Source organism: Lepus europaeus, chromosome 23 (genome assembly GCF_033115175.1).
Source record: "Lepus europaeus isolate LE1 chromosome 23, mLepTim1.pri, whole genome shotgun sequence".
In the NCBI taxonomy this organism is placed as follows: Eukaryota; Metazoa; Chordata; class Mammalia; order Lagomorpha; family Leporidae; genus Lepus; species Lepus europaeus.
This window is the reverse complement of record NC_084849.1, coordinates 9692392-9716727: the sequence shown is the minus strand read 5'-3', so window position 1 is coordinate 9716727 and position 24336 is coordinate 9692392. Positions and strand designations below refer to the sequence as shown.

The 24336-nt window shown below is 55.9% G+C and overlaps 1 protein-coding gene across 1 annotated transcript in view; it reads right to left on the bottom strand.

Annotated features, from left to right (window-relative positions):
* RPH3A (rabphilin 3A) overlaps positions 1-24336 on the bottom strand; it is a 57741-nt gene that overhangs the window by 9227 nt on the left and 24178 nt on the right. The window contains 13 exon segments of the mRNA XM_062182288.1: positions 471-597; positions 1430-1539; positions 3337-3411; positions 6207-6286; positions 8414-8653; positions 10763-10900; positions 12088-12096; positions 13900-13927; positions 13930-14027; positions 14737-14770; positions 15955-16146; positions 17530-17616; positions 18783-18912. Of these exon segments, the coding sequence (XP_062038272.1) occupies positions 471-597; positions 1430-1539; positions 3337-3411; positions 6207-6286; positions 8414-8653; positions 10763-10900; positions 12088-12096; positions 13900-13927; positions 13930-14027; positions 14737-14770; positions 15955-16146; positions 17530-17616; positions 18783-18912 (1348 nt within the window).

Sequence of the window (24336 nt, the reverse complement as noted above, 5' to 3'; positions counted from 1 at the left end):
ACAGATCACACAGGGCTGTTTGGGTTTCTCTAACTGTGCAGACTGCTGTGCGTGGGGCCCAGCACTTCCACACCGGCAGTCTCCAGGGGAGGCGTGCGGAGCTCTGGTTTAACGACCCCTGGTTAATTCTGCAGTGCAGTCCCACTGCGGAGCCCCAGTCTCGCCCCCAGAGCAGCACTTCCAATGCTTCGCATGGGTGGTCTCACTTGATCCTTAAGAGGCCTTTGGGGTCAGCACCACATTGTCCCATCATATAGGTGAGAAAACTGAGACCTGGGGAGGCGAACTGGTCGCCTTCAGGCTCTCCTGTAAACAGCAGGGCTGGGACCCATGGCGTCTGTCCGCAGAGCCCACCCTCTTGAACGCCAAGCCAGACATCTACCGACTCCCATGCATGGTGATTCCTGAGCTCGTGACTGGCAGGTGGCCGGCCGCCCCACCCACTCCCACTCGGGGGCAGGCCCACGTACGGGGATCACCCGCTCCAGACAGATGTTGAAATTCTTCCTCTGGTTGGGCTTCAGCTTCTTGAGGGAGAATCTCGTCTCACCGATGAACTCATTATGGCCAAATTTGTCCTCGTCACAGACGGAGATCCTAGCGCCGACGGAAGGGTGGTTGGGGAGAGAAAGAGGAAGCGACACTGAGCTGTGCCACACAGCCAGTGCTGCGGTGGGTGCTGGGAGGAGCGTGCAACACGAGAAGGAATCAGACGGTGCCCTGTTTGTGGAGCCAGAGGCCGGCTCCTCTAGCTCTTCCTTACTGAGTGTCGCTCTCACTCAGCAGGTGCACACACCCATAGCCTCACGCAGACTGGCACGTGCGAACACCTGCCCAGCCCACACCCAGAATGAGACACAGAACCCCCGGTCCCCACTGTGGAATCTTCCAGGCATGCCTGTCTCCAAGGTGACTGTGGTCATGACCCCTGGCCCCAGCGAGCCACGTGGCCTGTTTCTGCCCTCCCTATAAGTGGATTCGTTCTTTTCCGTGTGTGTCTTCCTTCACTCCACGTTATGTCAGCCTGTGCATCCATGGGTCTGTGTTGTGGCTTCAGCAATCACGGATCGAAGCGTTTGGGAAGAAAAGGTGCCTATGCTGAATGTGCAGAGAGAGGATTTCTTGCTCTTACTCCCTAGAGGAAAGGACCACCCACTCTGGTATCGGGGGTCCTGAGCTATGCAGGGATGAATGAGAGCACGCGGGAGGATGCGTGTGCATTCCAGGCACACGTGGCCCCTGCTCCCATCGGGAACTTGAGCATCCAGATGTGGTGTCTGTGGAGGGTTCTGGAATAGTCCCCCATGGATCGTCAGGGACGACAGAATTCCCACAGGGTTCTGCTGGACATATGCACTGTCTGTAAATAGAGCCAAGACACGCCCCCGGGGGCCTTTATGAGGAGCGGGCCCGGGACAGCCGTGGGTACCTGAGGGTCTTCCTCTGCACGTCCTCCTCGGTGATGCCGTGGTAGACCAGCGTCTCGTTCCACACAGGGTTTCGTGTGTTACGCAGCGTTTTTGTCCGCAGCTTGTTAGACTGGAGCCCGGGGAGAGGGACAGGCAGACGCCGGCCTCAGCGGGGAGCCAGCCCTGGAGCCCCATCCCTGGGCAGGCTCGGGGGAGCATCCAGGGGCGTGGCTGTCCCCAGCATGTGTTCTCAGGGAGTGAGGGGTACCCTCTGGGGTGATGGCTATGGACAAAGGGATCCACGCTGGGCTCTGGGTCCCCCACGCCCGTGCACACAGCCCCTTCCTTGAGCCCTGTCTGGAGGTAAGAAAGCACGGACGTCTTGCTCTCAGAAAATAAGAATCACCCGTTCCTGGGCAGGAGTTGGGGTGGCTCCCTCTGTCCCCCAGATAGCGCCCCCATGCCTGAAACTCCTTGAGGGGACGAGCTGCCCCTGCGCCCTAGGGAGGCTGGAGTGCACCCGGACCAGAGCAGAGGCCTAAGTCACGCTAACTGTGTGGGCTCGGATTGGGCAAAGAGGAGCATCTGGGTGGGGACCAGGAAAGCCAATGTCACTGGGGTGTCAGAAGGAGAGGGGTCACGTTCTGCCAAAACCAGCCACGGCCAGGTGAGGGACCGTTTTCCCCTGTTCTGAAGAGTGAGACTGTGTGTGTATGTGTGTGTAAGTGTGCATGTGTAAGTATGTGTGTGTATGTGTATAAGTATGTGTAGTATGTGTGTACATGTGTGCCTGTGTGTATGTACATGTGCACGTGTGTATATGTGTATGTATGTGTATAGGTATGTGTGCATGTATATGTATGTGTGTATGTATGTATGTGCATGTATGTGTGTGTAAGTGTGCATGTGTATGTATGTAGGTGTGTATGCGTATAAGTATGTGTAGTATGTGTGTACATGTGTGCCTGTGTTCATGCATGTGTGCACGTACATACATGTGTGTTTGTGTGTATATGTATGTATGTATGTGTGTGTTTGTGTGTATGTGCCTGTGTGCACATGCATCTTCTTTCATCACATGGGCCATCTGAATAGCATGTAAGCATTCTAAGATCATGTAATCAAGACAACAGCCACCCCTGCCTAGGGGCCCCCCATGTGGATCAGCACAGCAAAGTGCCAGCTCGGGCCCAGGGGGGCACAGGCCCGTCCACGTGCAGCTCTGTGCTTGGGGTGGGCCAACGTACAGGGAGGAGATCCATCCCGGGGCAGAGGGGAGCTGGCACCTCCGCTGAGAGGGGAGCGAGGGCTGGGTGGTGGGGCAAGGGCTCTGTCCCCTCGAGGGGGAGGATACAAGGGCTGGGTGGTGGGGCAGGGGCTCCGTCCCCTCGAGGGAGGGGAGGGCTGGGTGGTGGGGCGGGGGCTCCATTCCCTCGAGGGAGGGGAGGGCTGGGTGGTGGGGCGGGGGCTCCGTCCCCTCGAGGGAGGGGATACGAGGGCATCTCCAATGGCTGTGCAGAAACGGAATTCAAAGATGTGCTTCCTTTAGGTGCGAAAACTTTGAGAATCTGTGTGGTTTGTTCATCATATGTGTTCCTATGAGCTTTCCAAAGACAAAATTTTCTGCACCAAGATAAACCTACCTTTCAATTTCGTTTATTCATGAGCCTTTGCAGATCTTTCCCCACGTTATCTAAGGCTGGGGTGAGCTGTTTCGTTCTGTCGAAGGGCGAGGGTGAGGAATGCCTGGCTGTGGGCGTGAGTGGGTGGGGAGACCCCTCCCCTCCAGGGACTCCCTGCGCACTCTTTACCCCTAGCAAGGGCTTTGCCACTCACAGTGAGGGGCGGGGCCTTGGGGCAGGTTGGGCTGCTTTGGGCTCGGAGCTGAGGGCCTTGGGTACCTGCCAAGGCCCAGGCCATATGGTACCTTGCTGGCTCCTGGCAGGAGGTGCAGCTTCACGTAGGGATCAGCCAAGCCATTGGAATCCATGGGCTTCAGCCCCTGCAAGAGAGGGGGTTGGGCCGTGAGGGCCTGGCTGGGGCGGGCTGGGCCCTCAGCTGCCCCAGGCAACGGGCATCGTCCTGGCATGTGTCTCCAGCCGACCCTCAGTCCATTCCCCGGGCTTCCTTTTTCAGAGAGAGAAGAGGGAAACCAGCAGTGGAAAGAGCGGGGAAGAGTGTAGGATCAGGCAGACAGGGTTAAAGACGTGGCACTGCCTGGCTGTGTGGCCGTAAGCAAGTTCTTAGCCTCCAGGGGCCTGAATCCCTCACCTGTCCAAAGCAGGTGGTGCGATGTTTTGTTCAGGGAGTGGTGAGATTTCAAGGCGCCTCCCCTGTAAAGAGTCTGACCCACAGTGAGTCTCGGTGGCCCCAGAGCAGGGGGCCAGGGAGAAGGGGAGCTAGGGAAGGAGGAGCTGCCTGGGTTCTGGGTTCTGGGCCTCGCTCCTGAGAAGTCAGTTTCTCCATCCATACAATGGGCTAGGAGGAGCCTCGGCTGAGGCAGATGTGGGATGAAGTGGGTTTGGGGCAGAACTATGTTGCGTGGTTACTCCGGGTGGTCCCCAGATTCCCGGGCTCCCACCCACACTGCGCACTCCCACACACCCAGCCTGGGGCGGGGCCTCACCTCAGGGCTCCCGCCGTCCCCTCTCACAGCACAGAGACCATGGGTGTGTCCAGTGACCTCCTGGCACTTCAGTTTCCCCATCTGTTCATGGAGGCTGACGACAGCCCACTTCATGGGGTCCTGGGGGGCCTCTGCTGGGTCTCACCTGTGACGGTCTGCCCCACCCCCACCAGCGGCGTGGACTTCAGTTTCCCTGTCTGCACCACGTGGCTCAGGAGCCCCAGCCTCAGAGGCATGGATGAGAAAGGACAACGCACGTCTGGACCTCTCTTACTGGGGTGGGCTCGGTGCGTCGAGGCACCTGTGACAGTGGCTGATCCCCAGTAGGGCCTCGGCGCACACCTGCTAAAGGAGGGGCTTGGTGGAGGGCGGAGGGGCTGGGAGTCGCAGGAAGTGTTCCCGACCCAATCCATCCCCCCCACGGGGGCATCTGAACAGTAACAGCGAGGTTGTTTTTATTTATTTATTTTTTTCCATTTGTTTATGTATTTGAAAGGCAGAGCAGGGGCTGGCGCTGTGGCACAGGGGTTAACACCACTGCCTGCGGCGCTGACATCCCATATGGGTGCCAGTTTGATTCCCAGCAACTCCACTTCCGATCCACCTCCCAGCTATTGACCTGGGAAAGCAACGGAAGGTAGCTCAAGTACTTGGGCTCCTGCACCCACGTGGGAGACCTGGAAGAAGCTCCTGGCTCCTGGCTTCAGACTGGCCGTTGTGGCCATTTTGGGAGTGAACCAGTGGATGGAAGACCTCTGTCTCTCTGTTTCTCCATGTAACTCTGCCTTTCAAATAAATAGATAAATCTCAAAAAAGAAAAAAAAAAAAAAGCAGAGCACAGCAAGAGAGAGAGGGAGGGACAGAGAAAGAAAGAGAGAGAGAGTGGCTGGTGCCGCGGCTCACTAGGCTAATCCTCCGCCTGCAATGCCAGCACCCCGGGTTCTTGTCCCAGTTGGGGCACTGGATTCTGTCCCGGTTGCTCCTCTTCCAGGCCAGCTCTCTGCTGTGGCCCGGGAAGGCAGTGGAGGATGACCCAAGTGCTTGGGCCCTGCACCCCATGGGAGACCAGGAGAAGCACCTGGCTCCTGGCTTCGGATCGGCACAGCACACCAGCAGTAACAGCCATTTTGGGGGCTTAACCAATGGAAAAAAGGAAGACCTTTCTCTCTGTCTCTGTCTCTCTCTCTCACACTAACTCTGCCTGTCAGAGAGAGAGAGAGAGAGCGAGCGAGCGAGAGAGAGCGCATCTATCTGCTGGTTCACTCTGCAAATAGCCACAGCAGTGAGAACTGGGCCAGGTGCAGCCAGGATCTCAGAAGTCCATCCGGGTCTCCCATGTGGGTGCAGGGGCCCAAGTACGTGAGCCATCTTCCACTGCCTTCCCAAGCACATTAGCAGAGAGCTGGTTTGGAAGCAGAGCAGTCAGGACTCGAACTGGCTCTCGTACAGGATCCGGCATCCCAGGAGGCGGTTCTACCTGCTGTGCCACAACACCGGCCCCCGAGAGAGGTCGTAGTTATCACCATAAGGAGACAGGCACAGGTGCGGCCATCCTGGCAAACTGGACATTGTGGCCCTGTCCTTTTACCACTCACAGCCATCCATGTTCATGGCAGGGGCGCTGCTTTGTCCCCGAGACACAGAGAGGCTTAGTGACTTCCCCCAGGTCACACAGCCGGGAAGCGGCTGAGCTGCTCTTTGGCCTGGAGGAGACTGGCTCCTGAGTCCTTGTCTGCTGTCTCACGTGGACCTCACTCAGCTTTTGTTGGGATCTGGAGCGGAGTCCTTAGCTCCCTGGGGCCTGCAGCGTGGCCTCCCCTACCCCCCTGCCCCCAGAAGCCCACATCAGCATGCTGTGCCTTCCATAACAGACCCCCAGCTCACCACCACACCAACTTGGTGGCAGGAGCCGGACAGACCCGGGGATAGGGCAAGGGTAACTGTGCACAGGCCCGACAGCTGCTGCCTCTGCTCCCAGGAGGTGGCACACACAAGGGAATCCTCCCCCCCCCCGTCCCTAGAGGAGGCTCCCTCCCCAAAAACTTCCTGTGACTAACGACGGCCCACTTCTCATCACTGTCAGTGCCAAGGACAGACAAGGCCCGGACAGGCCCGACAGCCCCGCCCCACCTGCGCCTCTGGAGACGTCCCCCACTGGGCCCCTCACCCACCTTGGCCTTGATGATGGTGCAGTGCAGGGAGCTGTTGTCCTGGTCGTACAGCAAGCTGAACTCCAGGGCCCCCAGGGTGGCTGCAGGAGGCAGAGACAGGGACCAAGAGAACGCTCATTTAGTCACTCAGCAAACATTTCCCGAGCACCTACTGGGCCTTGAAACTGTGGAAGAGAGGGAGACTCAAAGCCGGCCCTGGACGCCCACCCTGGAGCCCTCAGCGCACCTGGGGCCAGATCACCACTGGGGCACTTGTGTAGTTAGTGACTTCCTGTCCTACGAGATTGACAGCCCCAGGCGGGCAAGGGCTGAGGGGGTCACGTGGACGGCTGTGTCCCCACGGTGCTCAGCACAGGGCACCCAGTGGGTGCTCACTGACAAGGGGGTTCTACAAAGTTCATGGAAATGTTGCATCATTGTTTAATTCCACTTTTCCACGAACCTCTTGCAGGTTTTTGTTTGAAAGGATAAATTGAATCTTGGCATTTGCCGTTCCCTCAGCCCAAAGTGCTCTCCCTCTAGATCCTCATGTGGCTGGTACCTTCTCCTTCTCAGCTCCAGTGCCACCTCCTCAAGGAAGCCCTCCCTGATCACTCCGCCCAACGCAGTTCCCCTTCTCCAGCCACATTTTACTTCCTTCACGGTGCTCTGTCTGTTGGAAATGAACTTGTTCACTGTCCCTCTCTCTGCTGGAATTAACATTTCTCACCATGGTGTCCCTAACACCCAGAACAGCGACAGGCACCTAGTGCATGCTCAGTGCACTGTTGTCAAATACAGAGACGAGGGGCAGAGTGGCAAGGTCACACTCCAGCACAGGATGGCCTTGTTATAAACCGCTGAGCTAGGCTACCAGCAGGGCGGACCTGAGGCTGGGAGGGGCACTCTGCCTGGAGGGATGGGGCGTTTAAGGCAGACGGAGGGAGCAGTGGCCGCTGTCCTGGGGCAAGGACCAGGATGCGAAGAGGTGGGGAGGTGGGTGGACCCTGTGCACCTGCAGGGCAGAAATGGCCCACGGCTGACAGAGGGTGGACTGCAGGACCCTTGGCCCACGGGCGAGCACAGGGGACAGAGCGGGCAGCTGACCCTTCACCCGGTCTGGCCTCTGACCCTGCACAGCTGGCTGCATGAGCAGGTGCGAGTCCTGAGCGCCCCTGGAGCCTGCGTCCCCGTCTGTGAAGTGGGAGCAGCTGGAGCGCCTCTTCCCAGGCGCCTAGGGACGCGTCCATGGCTGCAGCACAGAACTCAGGGCGGACAGCGCCTGGCGTGACGGCCGGGCTCGGCAGGGCCGGGCTCCGAGTCCTTGGGACTTGTGCTCCCAGGAGTTTGCCCTCAGCCTGCGTGCTGCTCCCCCGTTACAACGGAGAGAGAGGACATGACGGCCACGGTCACAGACTGCGGTCCACTTCTACTGGAGGACCGGGAGCTCTCAGGACGCCCCCTCCCCCAGGTGCTTACTGGACCCAGACACCTGCCGGTCCCGTCTTCTTCCAGTTCTCCCGTGCAGTCCCAGCCCCCCTCGGCGGGGAGAAGTGTGCAGAGCAGGGACGTGGTAAAGGACTCAATGACGGTGCAATGACATGAGTACAGATACCTTTAGCAGACAGAGAGAGCTGAGAAGCCTCTGGGGCCTATGCTAATTCCGAGGCCCAGCCGGGGGCACACAGGGAGTCCACGGAGCACCTGCTGAGGCCCGGCCGGGGACACACAGGGAGTCCGCGGAGCACCTGCTGAGGCCCGGCCGGGGACACACAGGGAGTCCACGGGGCACCTGCTGAGGCCCGGCCGGGGACACACAGGGAGTCCACAGAGCACCTGCTGAGGCCCGGCCGGGGGCACACAGGGAGTCCACGGAGCACCTGCTGAGGCCCGGCCGGGGACACACAGGGAGTCCGTGGAGCACCTGCTGAGGCCCGGCCGGGGACACACAGGGAGTCCGTGGAGCAGCACCGAGCGGCGTTCCTCGCAGTGACCCAAGTGGCAGTGCGGAGGTTGGAGTATTTTCCCACCGCACACCCACCTAGCAAGCCGATTCTGCTCTGTGGATTTAGGGACTCATGCCTGCACTTTGATAATGGGGTGAACAGGTTCACTGGGGGTAGCTGACTAGGGGCTGGGGGAGCACAGGGCTGTTTGGGGAGCTTCCCTGGGGTTGTTGGCCTTAGAAGTGACTTTTCCCAGATGCCACTGCCGTAAGTGCCACCTACTTGCTTCATCCGAATCGTAACTGTTGGCTTCCTCTTCCTCCTCCTCCAGGGGTGGTGGCTGGCGGGGAGGGGCCGCGGCAGGCTGGGGGGCAGCAGCAGAGGCTTGGGAAAAGGGGCCGGGTGGGTGGGCCGCCCGGTCCTCCCTGGTTGCGACCGCTGAGAAGCCCCCAGCTCCTCCTATTCTCTCCTCCCGGGGTGGGGCAGGGGCCCCTGTAGAGCCAGGGTCACTCGGCGCCACCTCTACAGGGAGACAAAAAGGGGACAGAAGAAGCGACTGAATCCTGGTTTCCCGACCACAGTGAGGGAAGCTTTTAAAAGTGCAGACTCCCGGGCTCCTCCCAGAGTCACGGGGCCATGCGGTGGGTCCATTGGATAGCAAGTGTCTGGAGCTGAGCTGGACTCCCAAGGGTCCGGCCCAGTGGTGTGGCTGCAGCCAGGCAACCTGGGTTTGGATCTTAGTGGTGTGACCACTGTCTCTGAGCCTCAGTTTTCTCATCTAAAGAATGGGAATGAGCAAATCTGAAAGTACTCCAATAGTGGGAGGCATCACTTTTTAAAAAATTATCAAAGGGGGCCGGCGCCGTGGCTTAACAGGCTAATCCTCCGCCTTGTGGTGCCGGCACACTGGGTTCTAGTCCCGGTTGGGGCACTGGATTCTATCCCGGTTGCCCCTCTTCCAGGCCAGCTCTCTGCTATGGCCCGGGAAGGCAGTGGAGGATGGCCCAAGTCCTTGGGCCCTGCACCTGCATGGGAGACCAGGATAAGCACCTGGCTCCTGGCTTCGGATCAGCGAGATGCGCCGGCCGCAATGGCCATTGGAGGGTGAACCAATGGCAAAAAGGAAGACCTTTATCTCTGTCTCTCTCTCTCACTATCCACTCTGCCTGTCCAAAAAAAAAAAAAAAATTATCAAAGGGACCAGTGCTGCGGCATAATGGGTAAAGCCACTGCCCGCAGTGCCGGCATCCCATGTGGGCGTGGCTTGAACCCTGGCTGTTCCACTTCTGATCCAGCTCTCCACTATGTCCTAGGAAAGCAGCATAAGATGGCGCAAGCCCTTGGGCCCCTGCATCCACTTGGGAGACCCAGAAGAAGCTCCTGGCTCCTGGCTTTGGATCTGCCCAGCTCTGACCACTGTGGCCATTTGGGGAATGAACCAGCAGATGGAAGACCTTTCTCTCTCTCTCTCTGCCTCTTTGTAACTCTGCCTTTCCAATAAATAAATGAATCTTAAAAAAAAAATGTGTGCCTGGCTGGGGCCAGCATTGTGGCGCAATGGATTAAGCTGCCACTTACGACGCCAGCACCCCATATGAAGTGCCAGTGCGAGTCCTGGCTGCTCTGGTTCCTATCCAGCTCCCTGCGAATGTGCCTGGGAAGGCAGCAGAGGATGGCACAAATACCTGCCCCCCCACCACCACCACCCATGTGGGAGACCAGGATGGAGTTTCTGGCTCCTGGCTTCTGCCTGGCTTGGCTCGGGCTGTTGCAGCCATTTGCGGAGTGAACCAGTGGATGGAAGATCACTTTCTCTCTGTCTCTTTCTTTTTTGTCACTCTGTCTTGCAAAGAAACAAAGAAATAAATCTTTTTAAACAACAGAGCCTAGTGCAATAGACAGCAATGCACCTGCCACTGCTGTGATGGATGGAGGCAGCACACATGGATCCTGTGTGGTAACCGTTCCCACTGAACACGGGCTTGACACCTCCCAAGGGATGTGGGATCCTTGCAGCCACCCCGCAAGGCAGGTTCTAGCATCATTCCTATTTCACGGATGGGGAAACTGAGGCTCAGCGGAAGCTCAGTGACTCGCTTGAGGCCACACAGCCGGGAAGTGAAGTAGCAGGATCTGAGCCCAGGCACCTGTGCTCTTGAACTACAGTGGCTTGGCATTTCCTCTCTGTCCCACCTCGGTGTGGACTACCCAGAGTTCTGCGCTCAGGGGAGGGAGCGCTGTGTGGGCTTCACCAATGGGTCCCGGGGTGCAGGCTGAGCTGAGACTTGGCAGCCCGTGCTCTCTCTTGGAGCAGTGGGAGAGACAGGTCACTGGGCAGGCACAGGAGCAAGTGAGCGCTGGCCTGACCTGTGATCTGGGGCCCTGGGGGGGGGTTGCTGCCCCCCCAGGCCTGAATAGGGACAAGAGACTGAGGGTGCAGCAGAGGGTGGCCGCGGGGGTGTCCCCCTCTTTCCCTCGCGCCTCCTGCTCCTGCTCCACCCCCGCCCAGAACCCCTACCCAGGGGATTACTCCTGTGGGTCTCAGAGGGGCTTAGGGCTCCGTGGTGGCCGCAGCTGTGCCCCCAGTCCGAGGGCTCAGCAAGCAGGGCTGGGAGGTACTGGGGTCACAGCCGAGTGGCAGTGTGGGCAGGCGGGGGGGTGGGGGCAGGTGGTGGAAGGTACCTGGCTGCCCAAGCTGAGGAGGCGCTGGGCTCTGCAGGGAGGCCGGGGAGGGTCTGGAGGCCTGCACGGAGTTGGCTCGTCTCAAACCTGCAGGGGAGAGGCGGGAAGGGAAGCAGCAGTCAGGACCCGCCCAGAGCAGGAGCAGGAGCCCAGGCCCCAGGCTTCAGGAGGCAGTCCCCGGCCCACAGCTCCTTGCCCTCCGGTCGGGATGCGCCCCCTCCCAGCCCATGGCAGCAGCATCAGGGTGACCAAGGCTGCAGGTCCTGCGTGTCCACTTCCATCTGTGTGGCCTTGCGCACGTGACCTGCCATCTCGGAGCCTCGGTTCCCTCCTCTGCTCAGTGGGGATAACAGTATCTACCTCCCAGGGTTGTGGTGACCACACCTCTACTCAGACAGGGCTAGGTGGGAGGGGTCGCCCAGCCCCACAGGCGGGGCTGTTGGTGGAAGAACCTGTCTGTCTTCACACGTGCACTTGACTTTGCACTTCAGCTTCTTCCCGTATAAGCTGTGCGATCTCGGGCTGTCACCTCCTGCAGACAACGGCTCCACCTGTCTCTTAATAGTAATGATGAGTCAAAGAAACTTTACTCTGCTTCCCTGGGCTGGGGACTTTACGTGGAAGAACTTAGGAGCGGGCTTCTGCCTAGCAGGTGAGGTGCCTGTGTTACACACAGGAGGATCTGGGTTCGATTCCTGGCTCCAGCTCCTGCCTCCTGCTTCCTGCTGACCCTGGGAGGTGGCAGTGATGGCTCAAGTATACCTGGGTTCCTACCTCCCATGTGGGAGACCTGGATGGAGGTCCTAGCTCCCAGCTCTGGCCCTTCTGGAGAGGAACCAGAGGGTGGGAGCTCCCTCTTTCTCTCTTTCTCACTCTATGTGTGTCTGTCACCAGGTAATAAAAAAATACATTTTTTAAAAGATTTATTTTATTGGAAAGGCTGAGTTACTGAGAAAGAGATCGTCCATCCACTGGTCCACTCCCCAAATGGCCACCAGCTGGGCCCATCCAAAGCCAGGAGCCAGGAGCTTCCTCTGAGTCTCCCACATGGGTGCAGGGACCCAAGGACCTGGGCCACCCTCCACTGCTTTCCCAGACCATAGCAGAGAGCTAGATCGGAAGTGGAGCAGCTGGGACTCAAACCGGTGCCCATATAGGATGCTGGCACTGCAGGCAGTGACTTTACCCACTACACCACAGCGCCAGCCCCCAATAAATACATTTTTGAATAAACTTATCGAATCTCTATACTAGTAACCCTACGAGGAGGACACCCTTATCACCTCCATTGTGTGGATGGAGAAACAGAGGCACAGGGGTTAGGAGCTCACTCAGTGTCCCTCGGTGGGTTAGTGGCAGAGTCGGGATTTGAACTCGGGCAGTCGGTCTTGAGAGCCTGTGCCTGAAGCTCTCTGGGCCGCTGCTTCCTGCAGAGCTGCCGGAGGAGTGAACGGGACAATGCAGGCAGCACCCCTGGCGCCCAGAAGCTGTGAGGTTCTGAGCAGAAGGCCCTGTCCCCTCTCTCCTCACTGGTGGGGTCCCACGTTCCTTGAATACATGCTCATGACCATGGGTGCTTCGGCACCTCTGCCTGGGGGCTTACAGATCACCAGGTCCTGTCCTAGGGTCCTACATCACTCACCCACTCACCCACCCACCCACTCACCCACTCACTCTCTTACCCATTCACTCACCCACTCACCCACCCACCCACCCACTCACTCACCCACCCCACCCACTCACTCACCCACTCACCCACCCAACCCACTCACTCACCCACTCACCCACTCACCCACCCACTCACCCCACCCCCACCCACTCACTCACCCCACTCACTCCACTCACCCATTCACCCACCCACCCACTCACCCTCTTACCCATTCACTCACTCACCCACCCACCCACTCACTCACCCACTCAACCCACTCACCCACCCACTCACCCACCCACTCACTCACCTACCCACCCACCCACTCAACCCATTCACCCACCCACCCACTCACCCACTCACTCTCTTACCCATTCACTCACTCACCCACACCACTCACAGAGTGTTTTCAATGCCCCAGGCCCTGAGCGCCACCCTCAGACCCTCCCAGCTCAGCGCTGTGTGTGGGATCGCAGGCCCCACTTTGCACCTGAGAAAGGTGGCCAAGGTCAGACTCCTGTCCAAGTGTGTCTGCCTCCAGAATCCACTTCCCTGGCCTCGCTGGGTGGAAAAGGGGACAGAGGAGGGAACACCAGTGGCTCCGTGAGAGGGAGGCATCCTCCACTCAGAGCCTGGGGGACATCCCCCTGGTTTTTCTTTTTCCACGTGCTATTAAAGCAAGACAAGGACATCAAAATGACAGCTCCGGAGCCAGAACAGAACAGGGCCCGCAGAGCGCAGTCACAGGTGTGATGGCAGGGAGGTGAGCCTGGCATTCTAGGGCCCAGCTGGGTGAATGGCAGAAAATGGTAATGCACAGCGTGTCTCAAAAAAGCTTGAAGAGGGGCCGGCACCGTGGCGCAGTAGGTTAATCCTCCGCCTGTGGCACCAGCATCCCATATGGGCACCCGTTCTAGTCCCGGCTGCTTCTCTTCCAGTCCAGCTCTCTGCTGTGGCCTGGGAGGGCAATGGAGGATGGCCCAAGTCTTTGGGCTCTGTACCCGCATGGGAGACCGGGAAGAAGTACCTGGCTCCTGGCTTCAGATCGGCGCAGCTCCGGCCGTTGTGGCCATCTGGGGAGTGAACCAAAGGATGGAAGACCTCTCTGTCTCTCCCTCTCACTATCTGTAACTCTATCTCTCAAATAAATAAATAAAAATCTTTTTTTTAAAAAAAAGAAAGCTTGAAGAAAGGATTTTGAATGCTCTCATCACAAAGAAATCTGTGTTTGCAGAGACAGCTGGGCGGACCTTGGTTTGCACACTGTATGATGTATACAGGTATAGAAATATCACATGGTATGCCACAAATAGCTACAATGATGATGTGTAAATTTGAGCAATTTAACATACATTCATATGTAAATTTAAAAACAAAACCTCTGCCTTCCTGGCTCTTTCTGCCAGCAGGCTTATTTGGCTGTTCCCATCTCTCTCACCTGCTGGGCTCCGGCTGGCATCCCCGGCAGCCCCCCGAGCTGTCCTGCTTCCCGGCCGCACGGGCTCATCCGCGCCTCCGAGGCCCTGCGTGCAGGAGGCCCGTAGCTTCCTCGCCCAGGAGCAGAGGCTGGGTCAGGGCCTGGAAGGAAAAGCAGGAAGTGAGTGGAGAAAGGGCATGGAGGGTTGGGGTGGACGGCCTCCTGGACAGAGCCAGCAGAACCCACCCGTCTCCAGTGACGCCTGGGCAGATGGAGGAATGACAGCGAGTGCTGGCTCTCTGGCATCTGGGGGGAGCCATTCCTTCAGCCCCTAAAGGGATTCACCCACCACTCCCCAGAACACCTTTCAAAACTTAAGTCTCTCTTTCCGCCTCCCATTTGATTTATCTCCTGTTTCTGATTCCTCATTTCCTTTGTGTGCACAAACACATAGGAGAATACACAGGCTTTAAAAAGAACAGTTTGCTGCATGTTCTTCTTGGTTAGAGGGAAAGGCTAGGCTAGGAAGAAGGACGCTGTAGCGGGGGAACAGGGGGCTCCCTGGGGATGTGATGGACGTTGGTGCTTTGGTGATTTTCTATAAGGACAGGGATCCCCCCGTGCCTTGTCAGGAAGGAAGCTGAGTGCCTTTCGGGCGCCAGGCCCCATGGTGGGCACCTTGAGAAGCCAGCTGATGGGAGACGGAGCTGGACACTTCAATTCCGAGATCTTCCTCTATAACCTTCCACTCAGAAGTGCTGCCTATACTTAACTCTGGAATCTTCATAGTCAGTGTTAATTGAAATTATTGCAGGGCCAGTGATGTGGTGTAGTGGATAAAGCTGCCACCTGCAGTACTGACATCCGATATGGGTGCCGGTTCAAGTCCCGGCTGCTCCACTTCCAATCCAGCTCTCTGCTGTGGCCTGGGAAAGCAGCAGAGGATGGCCCAAGTCCTTGGGCCCCTGCACCCATGTGGGAGACCTGGAAGAAGCTCCAGGCTCCTGGTTTCAGATTGGTCCAGCTCCAGCCGTTGCGGCCATTTGGGGAGTGAATCAACAGGTGGAAGACCTCTCTCTCTCTCTCTCTATCTCTCTCTCTCTGTTGCTCCTTCTCTCTCTGTGTAACTCTGACTTTCAAATAAATAAATGCATCTTTCTTTTTTAAAAAAAGAAATTATTGCAAGGTTTTATCTGATCAGTCTTGTAGTCTGTTTCAATTAAAATGTGTTTTTCTTGTGGTTGCTGCCATTTTTTAAAAAATGGCTTTGCCATTCCTCTTTAATCATCATCTTAATAATTAATAATACTTGGAAAATAGAGATGATGTCAACAGTGGTTGCATTTTTTTTTACTAATTTCCTTTCTATTCATCTTTCACTTTTAATTAGTCTAACTTCAGATTTGCTTATGGTTGAAAAAAATACCAAGGGCTAGAAAAGAGTTCTCAGCAACCTCCCAAGTCCCCCAAGCTCTGTTGTGTAATTTGGTGGTGGGAGTCTCTATTGCTAATTTTTATAGAAAGGGTTTATTTATTTATTTGAAGGTCAGAGTTACAGAGAAAGAGAGAGAGACAGATCTTCCATCCACTAGTTCATTCCCCAAATAGCTACATGGTGAGGGCTGGGCCATGCTGAAGCCAGGAGCCAGGAGCTTCATCTGGGTCTCCCACATGGGTGGTAGGAACCCAAACACTTGGGCCATCTTCCACTACTCTCCCCAGGCACATTATCAGGGAGCTGGATTGGAAATGGAGCATCCAGGACATGAATCAGTGCCCATTATGGGATGCTGGCATTACAGGTGGTGGCTTTACCCACTATGCCACAATGCTGGCCCCTATTGCTGATTTTTGTTTCCATCTCTGTTGTACCCCTAAATATTTCACCAGGGATTCCAAAAGTCTCCTGACAGCCTGTGCTACACTCTTGCTGAGAGTTTATGGTGAGCTTTGCAGGGGACATGAGAGTCCAATTCCAGGTGTGGAGGCTAAGGGTCCACCAACAGAATAGATAAACAGTGACAAAGTTCTGGCATCCACAGGGTAGACCAGGTAGCTGAGAGCTGTCCTTGGTGCTGAAAGGAGATCTTGCCTTGTCCTACCTCGAGCTGGAGCACGGGCAGAGGGCTTGGGCTCGGGGGTGGGCTGCTCAGGCGCGGCAGGGTCGCTGGCAGGCTGCTGGGGTTTGGTCTTCTTTATAGGCATAGGCTGTGGGAGGACCTGTTTGGGGAAGCCTTTGAAGAACCATGCTCCAGAACGCTTCCACACCTGAGGAGGAGAAGCAGGGCTGAAGACAGGGCAGCCGAGCGCTACTGCTCTAGCCTCCTACATGCAACTGTAGCCTTTGCTCTCTGTGCCCTGCACGTGGACATAGTAGCCAGCACACTTTTCTTATCAGTGTGCAGACTTTCATGATTCCTATTCTTTCCACGCATCAGCCCTGCAAACACAATAGGAAGGGTTTGAGTGCACCCATGTTATCAATATGAGAAAGCTGCACATCAGGAATGCTAAGGACTGGCCCAACAGCACATGGCCGGACAGTGGAAGTACAGGGACTCAACACCAAGTCTTAGTGCTCCACTGCACTTTCTGTAAAGAGAGTAAACGATCCACACCTTCTCCCAGATCTCCAGGCTTTTTCTTGGCCCAGTGGGTCAGGATAGGGTTAGGACATCGGATGCTTTGCTGAACATCTTCCATGGCCCCTCAGATTGACTCTCCTCTGTATTCCAGTCTGCTCTGTGCCCCAGGGGGAGAGTCCCCGCAGAAGTCTGGAGCCAAGCAGGAGAGGCAGGATGGAGTATTCCCTTGGCTCCCTCCCTTTTAGTTGGCCATCCCTGGTAGGTATTCCTGTTAGGCTACACCTGTCTTCCAGTCTAGTAGCTTCTTCACTCCATGTCTTCAGTCGTAAGGTTGCTGAAAGCAACAGTGCGGCTGCCGGTGCTGAAGCACCTCTCAATCCACTGCAGATTTACCTTAACCCTGCCTAAACATTTGGAAGCAGCTACCCTGCTGGAACCTGCCAATGACTTCCTGCTGGGGCCCTCACTGATACACCAGGTCATCCTGGCGCAGTCTGAATGGCAGGGGGGAGTGATGGAGGAACTGGGAGAAGACAAGACCTGACTGAGCTCAGTGAGTAACAGGAAACAGGGAAGGGGAGATTCCAGGGGAGAGAGACGGAGAGAAAGCAAAGAGGAGAACAGCGCAGAGAAAAGTGTGAGGAGGGGGAGGCACAGAAGAGGAGGGGAGGGAAGGCAGTGAGGCTGAGGGAAAGGGAAGCACTCAGGCAAGGGGGAGAGGACGAGGGAAGGAAAAATGGAGACAGGAAGTGGAACAGAGGGAAAGAGAAAGATGGTGGGAGAGGAAGACCCAGAAGGTGAGAGGTGAGGACAAGGGGAGAATGGAAGCCAAAGGGCAACAAATAAATTGAGAAGGAAGAGAGAGGCCCCAGACACAGGGTGAGCGCATTCATCCCAACTCATAGGTCCTTCTGCTGTGGCCACAGCTGGGCTGCCTCCTTACCCAAGACCAAGCAGGACTCCCAGCTTCCAAGTGCCACCCTGATTCCCCGATTCCAGGCAGAGAAGGAGGAGCTAGCAGAGAAGAGAGGGTGGTGTGGGAGCCAGACGGGACCAGGCCACTCACCTCTCTCTGCTCGATGCAGATTTTACAGAGCCACACAGGATGCGGGCGGTTGTTGGAGGTCTCCACCCCACATTTGGTGCAGACATTCTGAGGACAAAAACACAACCAAACAGGCACTCAGATGAGCCCTGCTCTGAGCTTCCAGGGGTTGAGACAGGGGGCTGGGAGGGCTGGCAATGGAACCCCTTCTCTCTTGGTGATGTCCTCACTCTTTATTACACAAGGCAGTCCAGGGAGAATGAAATGCCAGGTTGAGTCACAGTTCCAGTAATAAGAACTAGAGTTATTCCCAAGAACAAGATGAAGGACCCTTCCGAGGTCCTCGCTGGGTCTGAATTTTCATCATTCACATAAAGAGATTACTGACCTTTTTTTTTTTTAAAAAAAAAAGACAGAAAGGCAATATATCCATTTTGTTTGTTAATTTATTTCTTCTTTCTCTTCCTGAATTATCCAAAGCAATTTTTGACTGTGACTAGAAATCCAAGTCACCAAGGATAAGGAAATCAGCTCGGTAAATACCATGACAATGTGGTGGAACATTGTGTTTTTGGCTGAGTTTCCTGGCAGTCAAGACAAATAGAACCCAATTCTCACTATACGGTTGACTTTAGCAGACAGGCTATTCAGAAAAGGTACATTTTCCCCAGTAACCCATTCTAAACGCTAAGTGGGACGCCAAGCAGGAGATGCAAAGCGACACTCTGGATGTATCCAGCTGGCTTGATCACCTGAATTCCTTTCCTTGGAATCAGGCAGACACGATCGTTGTAACTCTTCCCTGAACTGTGAGGCGCAGACGGCTTAGGGAGAGAGCGGGGGGCAGAGACAGCCTGCAGACTCCCCTTCAAGCACAGATACTCTCAAAGCCGAATGCTTCTAACCTGGCTGCCGAGAGGCTTTCCGAGGGTTTTGAATCATAACCCAGGGCCAGAAAATGCTGGAAATGTTCCGTGTAGACCCATGTATACACACCAGGATACTCTCAGGTTCAGCTACAGATGAGGTCCTACCTTGGGCTCCCAATGTCATCCTGAGTGGAGCTCAGGTCCAGGGGGGACAGTCGCAAGTCAGAGTGACTTCCAGGGGAGAAACCAGGGTCAGGGTTGCCTTGGGAGCCAGCTGGATATGGGAGCATCCCAGAAGAAATCATATCCTAGCAAATACCCTTCCGAATCCAAGCTCCATCCGCAGCACCCAGGGCCCAGCCCTGCGCAGGTGCTTAGCTGGGAAGAGGGGGAGGGGTGCTGTACCTTCTTACAGTCCTCACACACGACACAGGCAGAGCCCAGCATGCCCAGTTGCTCCCCACATAGAATGCAGCGGTTCACCCCATCCCCAGCCACGCTCTTCTTCATGTTCTCCAGGCGGTCCACCAGGCGCCTGGAAGCAGAGGCAGGGTATCAGAGACCTTGTGGGGCTGGGGACCACCAGCACAGTTAGGCATATGGGCGCCCCAGACCCTCGGTCGTTGGATGATACTATGGACCTTCCCCAGACAAAGGCACATACACATACCATCTGGATAGTCTTGCAGCATCTAAGACCCACTCCCATGCCCCTCAAAGTCCATCTACTCTACTGACTTTGGATTAAGAACTTTATCTGGTCTTTTCCACCGCGTGTCATGTCCCCCAGGGAACCTGCCTTCTCAGTCCCAGATCTGTTGATCTGTCTACATGATCCCTCACTGGATGGCATCAAACATGTATGACTTCAATGATCTCCATTGCCACCCCCATCAGACCTGCTCCCATTCTCAGGAACCGGCATGACCGTCTACTAACTCACTCAAAGCACAAACATGGTGGCTTTCCTTGGCCTGCCCTGACCCCCGACATTCAGGGACCCAAGCAGAACACCACAGCCCATGACATCCACCTCCCATACATTTCTGGAATCCATTCACTTCTCTCCAACGTTGCCTCAACAATGCCACCGCCATCTCTCCTCTGGATGACCCCAGCAACCTCATAATAGGCCCCCTGCGTTCACCCACACCCTTCCACCACCTGTTCTCCCCAGCACAGCCACAGAGATATTTTTAAAACACAAATGTGATCACATCATCTCTCCCCTACTTAAAAATCTCTGGTTGGCAGGGCTGGGGCTGTAGCACAGCAGGTTAAGCTACCGCTTGCATTGCTGACATCCTGTATCAGCGTGCCAGCTGGAGTCACAGTGGCTCTGCTTCTCATCCAGCTCCATGCTAATGTGCCTGGGAAAGCAGAAAAAGATGGTCCAAGTACTTGAGCCCCTGCCACCACATGGGAGACCCAGATGGAGTTCCAGGCTCCTGGTCAGCCTGGACCAACACAAGCCATCGCTGCCATGTGAGGAGTGAACCAGTGGACAGATCTCTTTCTCTCTTTGTCTCTCCGCCTTTCAAATAAATAAAATCACATTTGTTGGGTGCTGTCCCACGCAGCTCCTGTAGCCCTACCTTTCTGGCCTGGGTGGAACCTCAGTGCCTATGCCTCTTGGGCTTATAGTTCAGTGCTCTGGGCAGTGGTTCTCCATGTGTGGCTAACAGACCAGCAGCAGCAGTGCTACCTGGGCACTTGTTAGAGATGCAAACTCTGGGGTCCCACCTCAGCCAAACAGAATCAGAAAATCTAGGGGTGGGGCCCAACAACTTGCGTCCTAACAAGACCTCCACGTGGCTCACCACTGAGAACCATGGCTCCGGTTATGCTGGTCTTTGTTCTAGGTCTTGGTCTGCCTCAATATTTTTGCACATTCTGTACCTCGAATGCATCCATCCACACACACATGCAATCATGCTCTCTGGTATATGTGCACACACACATGTGCACACATCCATGTCTATACTTCCTCTGTCCAGATTCCCCTCAGCCTTTAGATTCCAGTTATATATTCTTGGAAGTTTTCTCTGACTACTCATCTTATTTACTCTAAGAGGAGCCTGCTCCCCATAGCACTTGTCGATAACTGTGAGATTATCTTCATTAAGTCATTAGCTGATTGGGAAATGATCTCTGGCCCCCCCTCTTCTCTGGACTCTGATTCCCAAGGGCCTTTCTCTCCTGTCCCCTGCTGTGTTCTAAGTGCCTGATCAGTGTGCAGGGGCAACCGTACATGATGCTTGAATCAGTGAATGAATGAATGGGGGCAGCTAACTCCCCCGCACCTGCGAACAGCCAAAGCTCACACTTGAATTAACACTTCTTACAAGACTGACATGGCCTGAAGCTCTCTGCCACCCAACCAGAGGAGTTAGGTACTATTCAGCCATGACAGTGAGAGAAGTGAGGCACAGGGAAGTTAAGGCCACACAGCTGGCAAGTGGCAGCATCAAAACAGGAACTCAAGTTTCACACGCGTGACCCTAGTGTGTCTTCAATGTGCACATGAGTGTCACGGGGATCCTGCTAGAATGCAGATTCTGAAATTTCAGATCTTAGGGGGTTGGTGTTCTCACCTTCTTCATCTCTAGAAAACTCTCAGGTGATGTCGCATGAGGCAGCCGGTCCCTGGCTACAGCCTGGACCACAGGCGGTGTAACCATGGCACCTGCAGGCCGTACTGCTTTGCTCTCGGATGGTTTTGTTTGTTAGTTTTGGTCACTTGCCACCAGCGTGAAGTCACTGTCCTTCCATCAGATGGGAACTTCAGCAAGTGGACCCAGATGGAGCCAGACTCTGCCCGCCTCCGTCCCCACCCTTGCCATGGGCTGGGTCCTGCTGTGCACACCAGGGGCGAGACAACCGAGGCGAGGGTTGTCCAGAGGGGCCCTGGCATTCCTGCCTGGCAGCCAGCTGACCCCGACTCTCCCCAGAGGCCCCCTCACTCCTGCCATCCCTGCCCGTGCTCTGGCTTGCATTCTATAAATAGCAGCTCCTCCCTTTGTGTGCCATTCAGAGAGGAGCCGCTGTGCCAAGGGACGAGCCAAAAGCAGCCCGCAGGCTCCGGAGCCTCCGCTGTGACCCAGATTGGGCAGAATGGCTTCAGGAAGCCAGAGGTGCAGAGCTGAAGGCAGCGTGCCCTTCTCCACTGCCCCCAGCCTGCCTGTGTCTCCTTCCCTAGGAATTATTCCTACAGGACGCTGGCAGGAGGCAGGAACCAGCAGCCCCTGCGGTCTGTGGCCTCAGAACTCCCCGCATTAGCTGGTGTTGACGGAGCACTCACTCTGTGTCAGACGCAGGGCCGAGCGCTCCACGTTGACTTTCTAAATGAATTCTTCCAACCACACTGGCAACAAAGGACCACAGACGGTCCCCAGTTTTGACTTACGATGTTTCAGCTTTACGAGGATGTGAAAGCCATCCATACGCCATTGAAACAACAATGTGAATGGGGCATTTGGGTCTTGTCCTGGGCTAGCAATATGTGGCCGCATCACTTGTGATGCTGGGTAACAGCAGCGGCTGCCACCCCCAGCCAGGCCCCGGTCACGAGGGGGAACAGCCACACTCTGCCGTGTGCTGTGTTGCTAAGCCGTGGTGCTCAGTAGGTCAGGTGGATCTGATGCGTTTTTGACTTATGATGGGCTTATCGGGATGTAGCATTGTAAGTGGAGCAGTGTCTGTATTCTTGTTCCCAGTTACTAAACGAGGAGAGAGGAGCATCAGAAAGGTCATGTGATTTACCCAAGTCACACAGCTAAGAAGTGAGAGCCAGGATTCAGACCAGGTGATCTGACCCCCAGGCCCCGGCTCTTCACTGCTGCACACTTAGCCGTGTGCTCAGCAGAGCCGGGGGTCCAGGAGCAGTCCAGTCTCTAGCTGGCTCCATGCCCCTGCCTTTCCCTCACCCAGGGACCTCCAGCACTGGCCGGTACCAAGTTGCACGGACATGCTCACTTAGTTGGTTCTGATCATTCCCCTCTCACCCCACTCTGTTGGGACAAAATACCCAACAGCCACCCCTCATCCTGTTTCCCTAAAAACAGCCCAACGTGGGGTTGAAAAATCCAGAGTTTAGCCATGGTTTTTGCCTCTCTGGGCTTTGGATTCCTCATCTGGAGACATTCGGCTATGTCTGTGGTAACCCAACGGCGCTCCCCGGCACTCCAGGGGGTGCACGAGGTCAGCTCAAGGGCTGCCCACTGTGGGCAGGCATCCCATCCAGAACACATCTGTCCTGCTGTTTTGTTTGTTCAGGATGCTTTTTCCTGTGGAAAGTTGGTCCCAGGGTTTCAGAAGTTTGAAGTTGACTAGAGCAGGTAAACGTCAAGATGCTGTTCAAGGCCACAGAATAATCTCAAATATTACGGGGCCGTGAGGTGGGCTCGTGGACGCAGGGAGGGTAAATGCTCGTGGTGGCCTTTCTCTTGTGCCGTCGTGCACCCACATCTTTTCTCCTTCACCAGAAAATCGATTTTGCTCCTCTTGTTCTACGTCAGGCATCCCAAGGCACAGAGAGGGTGAGAGCCTTTATGGCTCACGCAGAACCTGTTCCCTGCTCCTGTTCTCCTCTTTGCTTTCCACGGAGTCCCCACAGCCTCCTGTCTCACACCAGGCTTTGCCAGGGGGGCCCAGAAGAGAGCATGGACAACGTGATCCATGTATAAATTCTGTAGCATGCTTTGTTGAGGAAATGTAACGAGGGTTTCTGTCTCTTCTTGGACAATCAGGGCTGTGGCTTTGTCTACCCCTTGCAAACCCACACTGTCGCATCCCCTGTGTGCATACAGGAGTGGCTCCCACCCCCACTGCCTGTCAATCACTCGGCAAGGAGGAGCTGAGGTGCTTCACTGTAAGCCTTCTTGCTGGTGGACCCCGTTGAGCTTGGGTTCGGAAGTGAAGCCCAGAGCCCAGCTGAGAGCCACCGCAAGGGCAAAGCTTCCCCAAATTCACAGCACATCTAAACCGCGTGTGAGCAGGTCCACACCAGAGGACGGTTCTACAGGGCTGGGGCGAGGCAAGGGAGCCTCTGAGTCTACTTCTGGTGGTGCCCTAGCCATGCTCTGAGATGTCCCAGTGGGGAAGGGAGAGGTAGGGAAATGCTGTCCTCGTTAAGTGGAGAAAGAGACCCAAAACCTAGGATGCAGAGCTGCGAGCAGGCTGTTTGTGAGTTTTGGTCTGGAATACGCTCATCTGAATATCTTTATGATGTGTGCTCAAAAAGCAAGAATTAAGAAGGAAGCACATGAAGATACACACACACACAATGAGCCTAAGTGGTGGCCTTCTGGCCACTTTGATTTCATTCGCTCATGCCTCTGCTCCCTTTCCATGAAGCGCCCAATGAGCGGACCCCCAGGTTTTCTTAACTTGCAATGAGCAGGTACCGCCTTTAAGCTAGAGAAAAAAATGTGCTTTTGGAGACAGAGCCTGTGTGGGCCCAGGGTTAAAAGACACAGCGCTGCTTCCTACTCTTAGCCATCAGCGACCTTGGAAAACCTTGCTCTCTGCCCCCTTCCCCAGCTGTCACACGAGGGCCAGATGCGATGCTTCTTCCATTTCCTCTCGTGGGTGATGCTCAGGGACCCTCAGGTCGTGAGGCTGATTGCCCAGATGGCCCCCTCTGTCTTGCGGTTGAAGGACCCCCCCCCCCCCCCCGTGGCTGTGCCCGGGCAGCACTGTAGCGCGGACCCATGTGCCTGTTTAATGTCAGCACCCCTCTCCACATCAAGAGCCAATTAGCCGGACACTGCAAGTGGCTGCCACTCTCTAGTTAGGTCTTTACACGGCTGATTAACTTTATGACGACTGCTCATGCCCTGAATCCAGGAAACATCCATCGTCAGGCTGGCACTCCAGGGCGGCTGCTGGCTACTCAGGGGAGGCAGGTGGCCAGTTCCCACTTCCCGGGAGGCGTCCCGAGTCGCCAGAAAGGGGATTT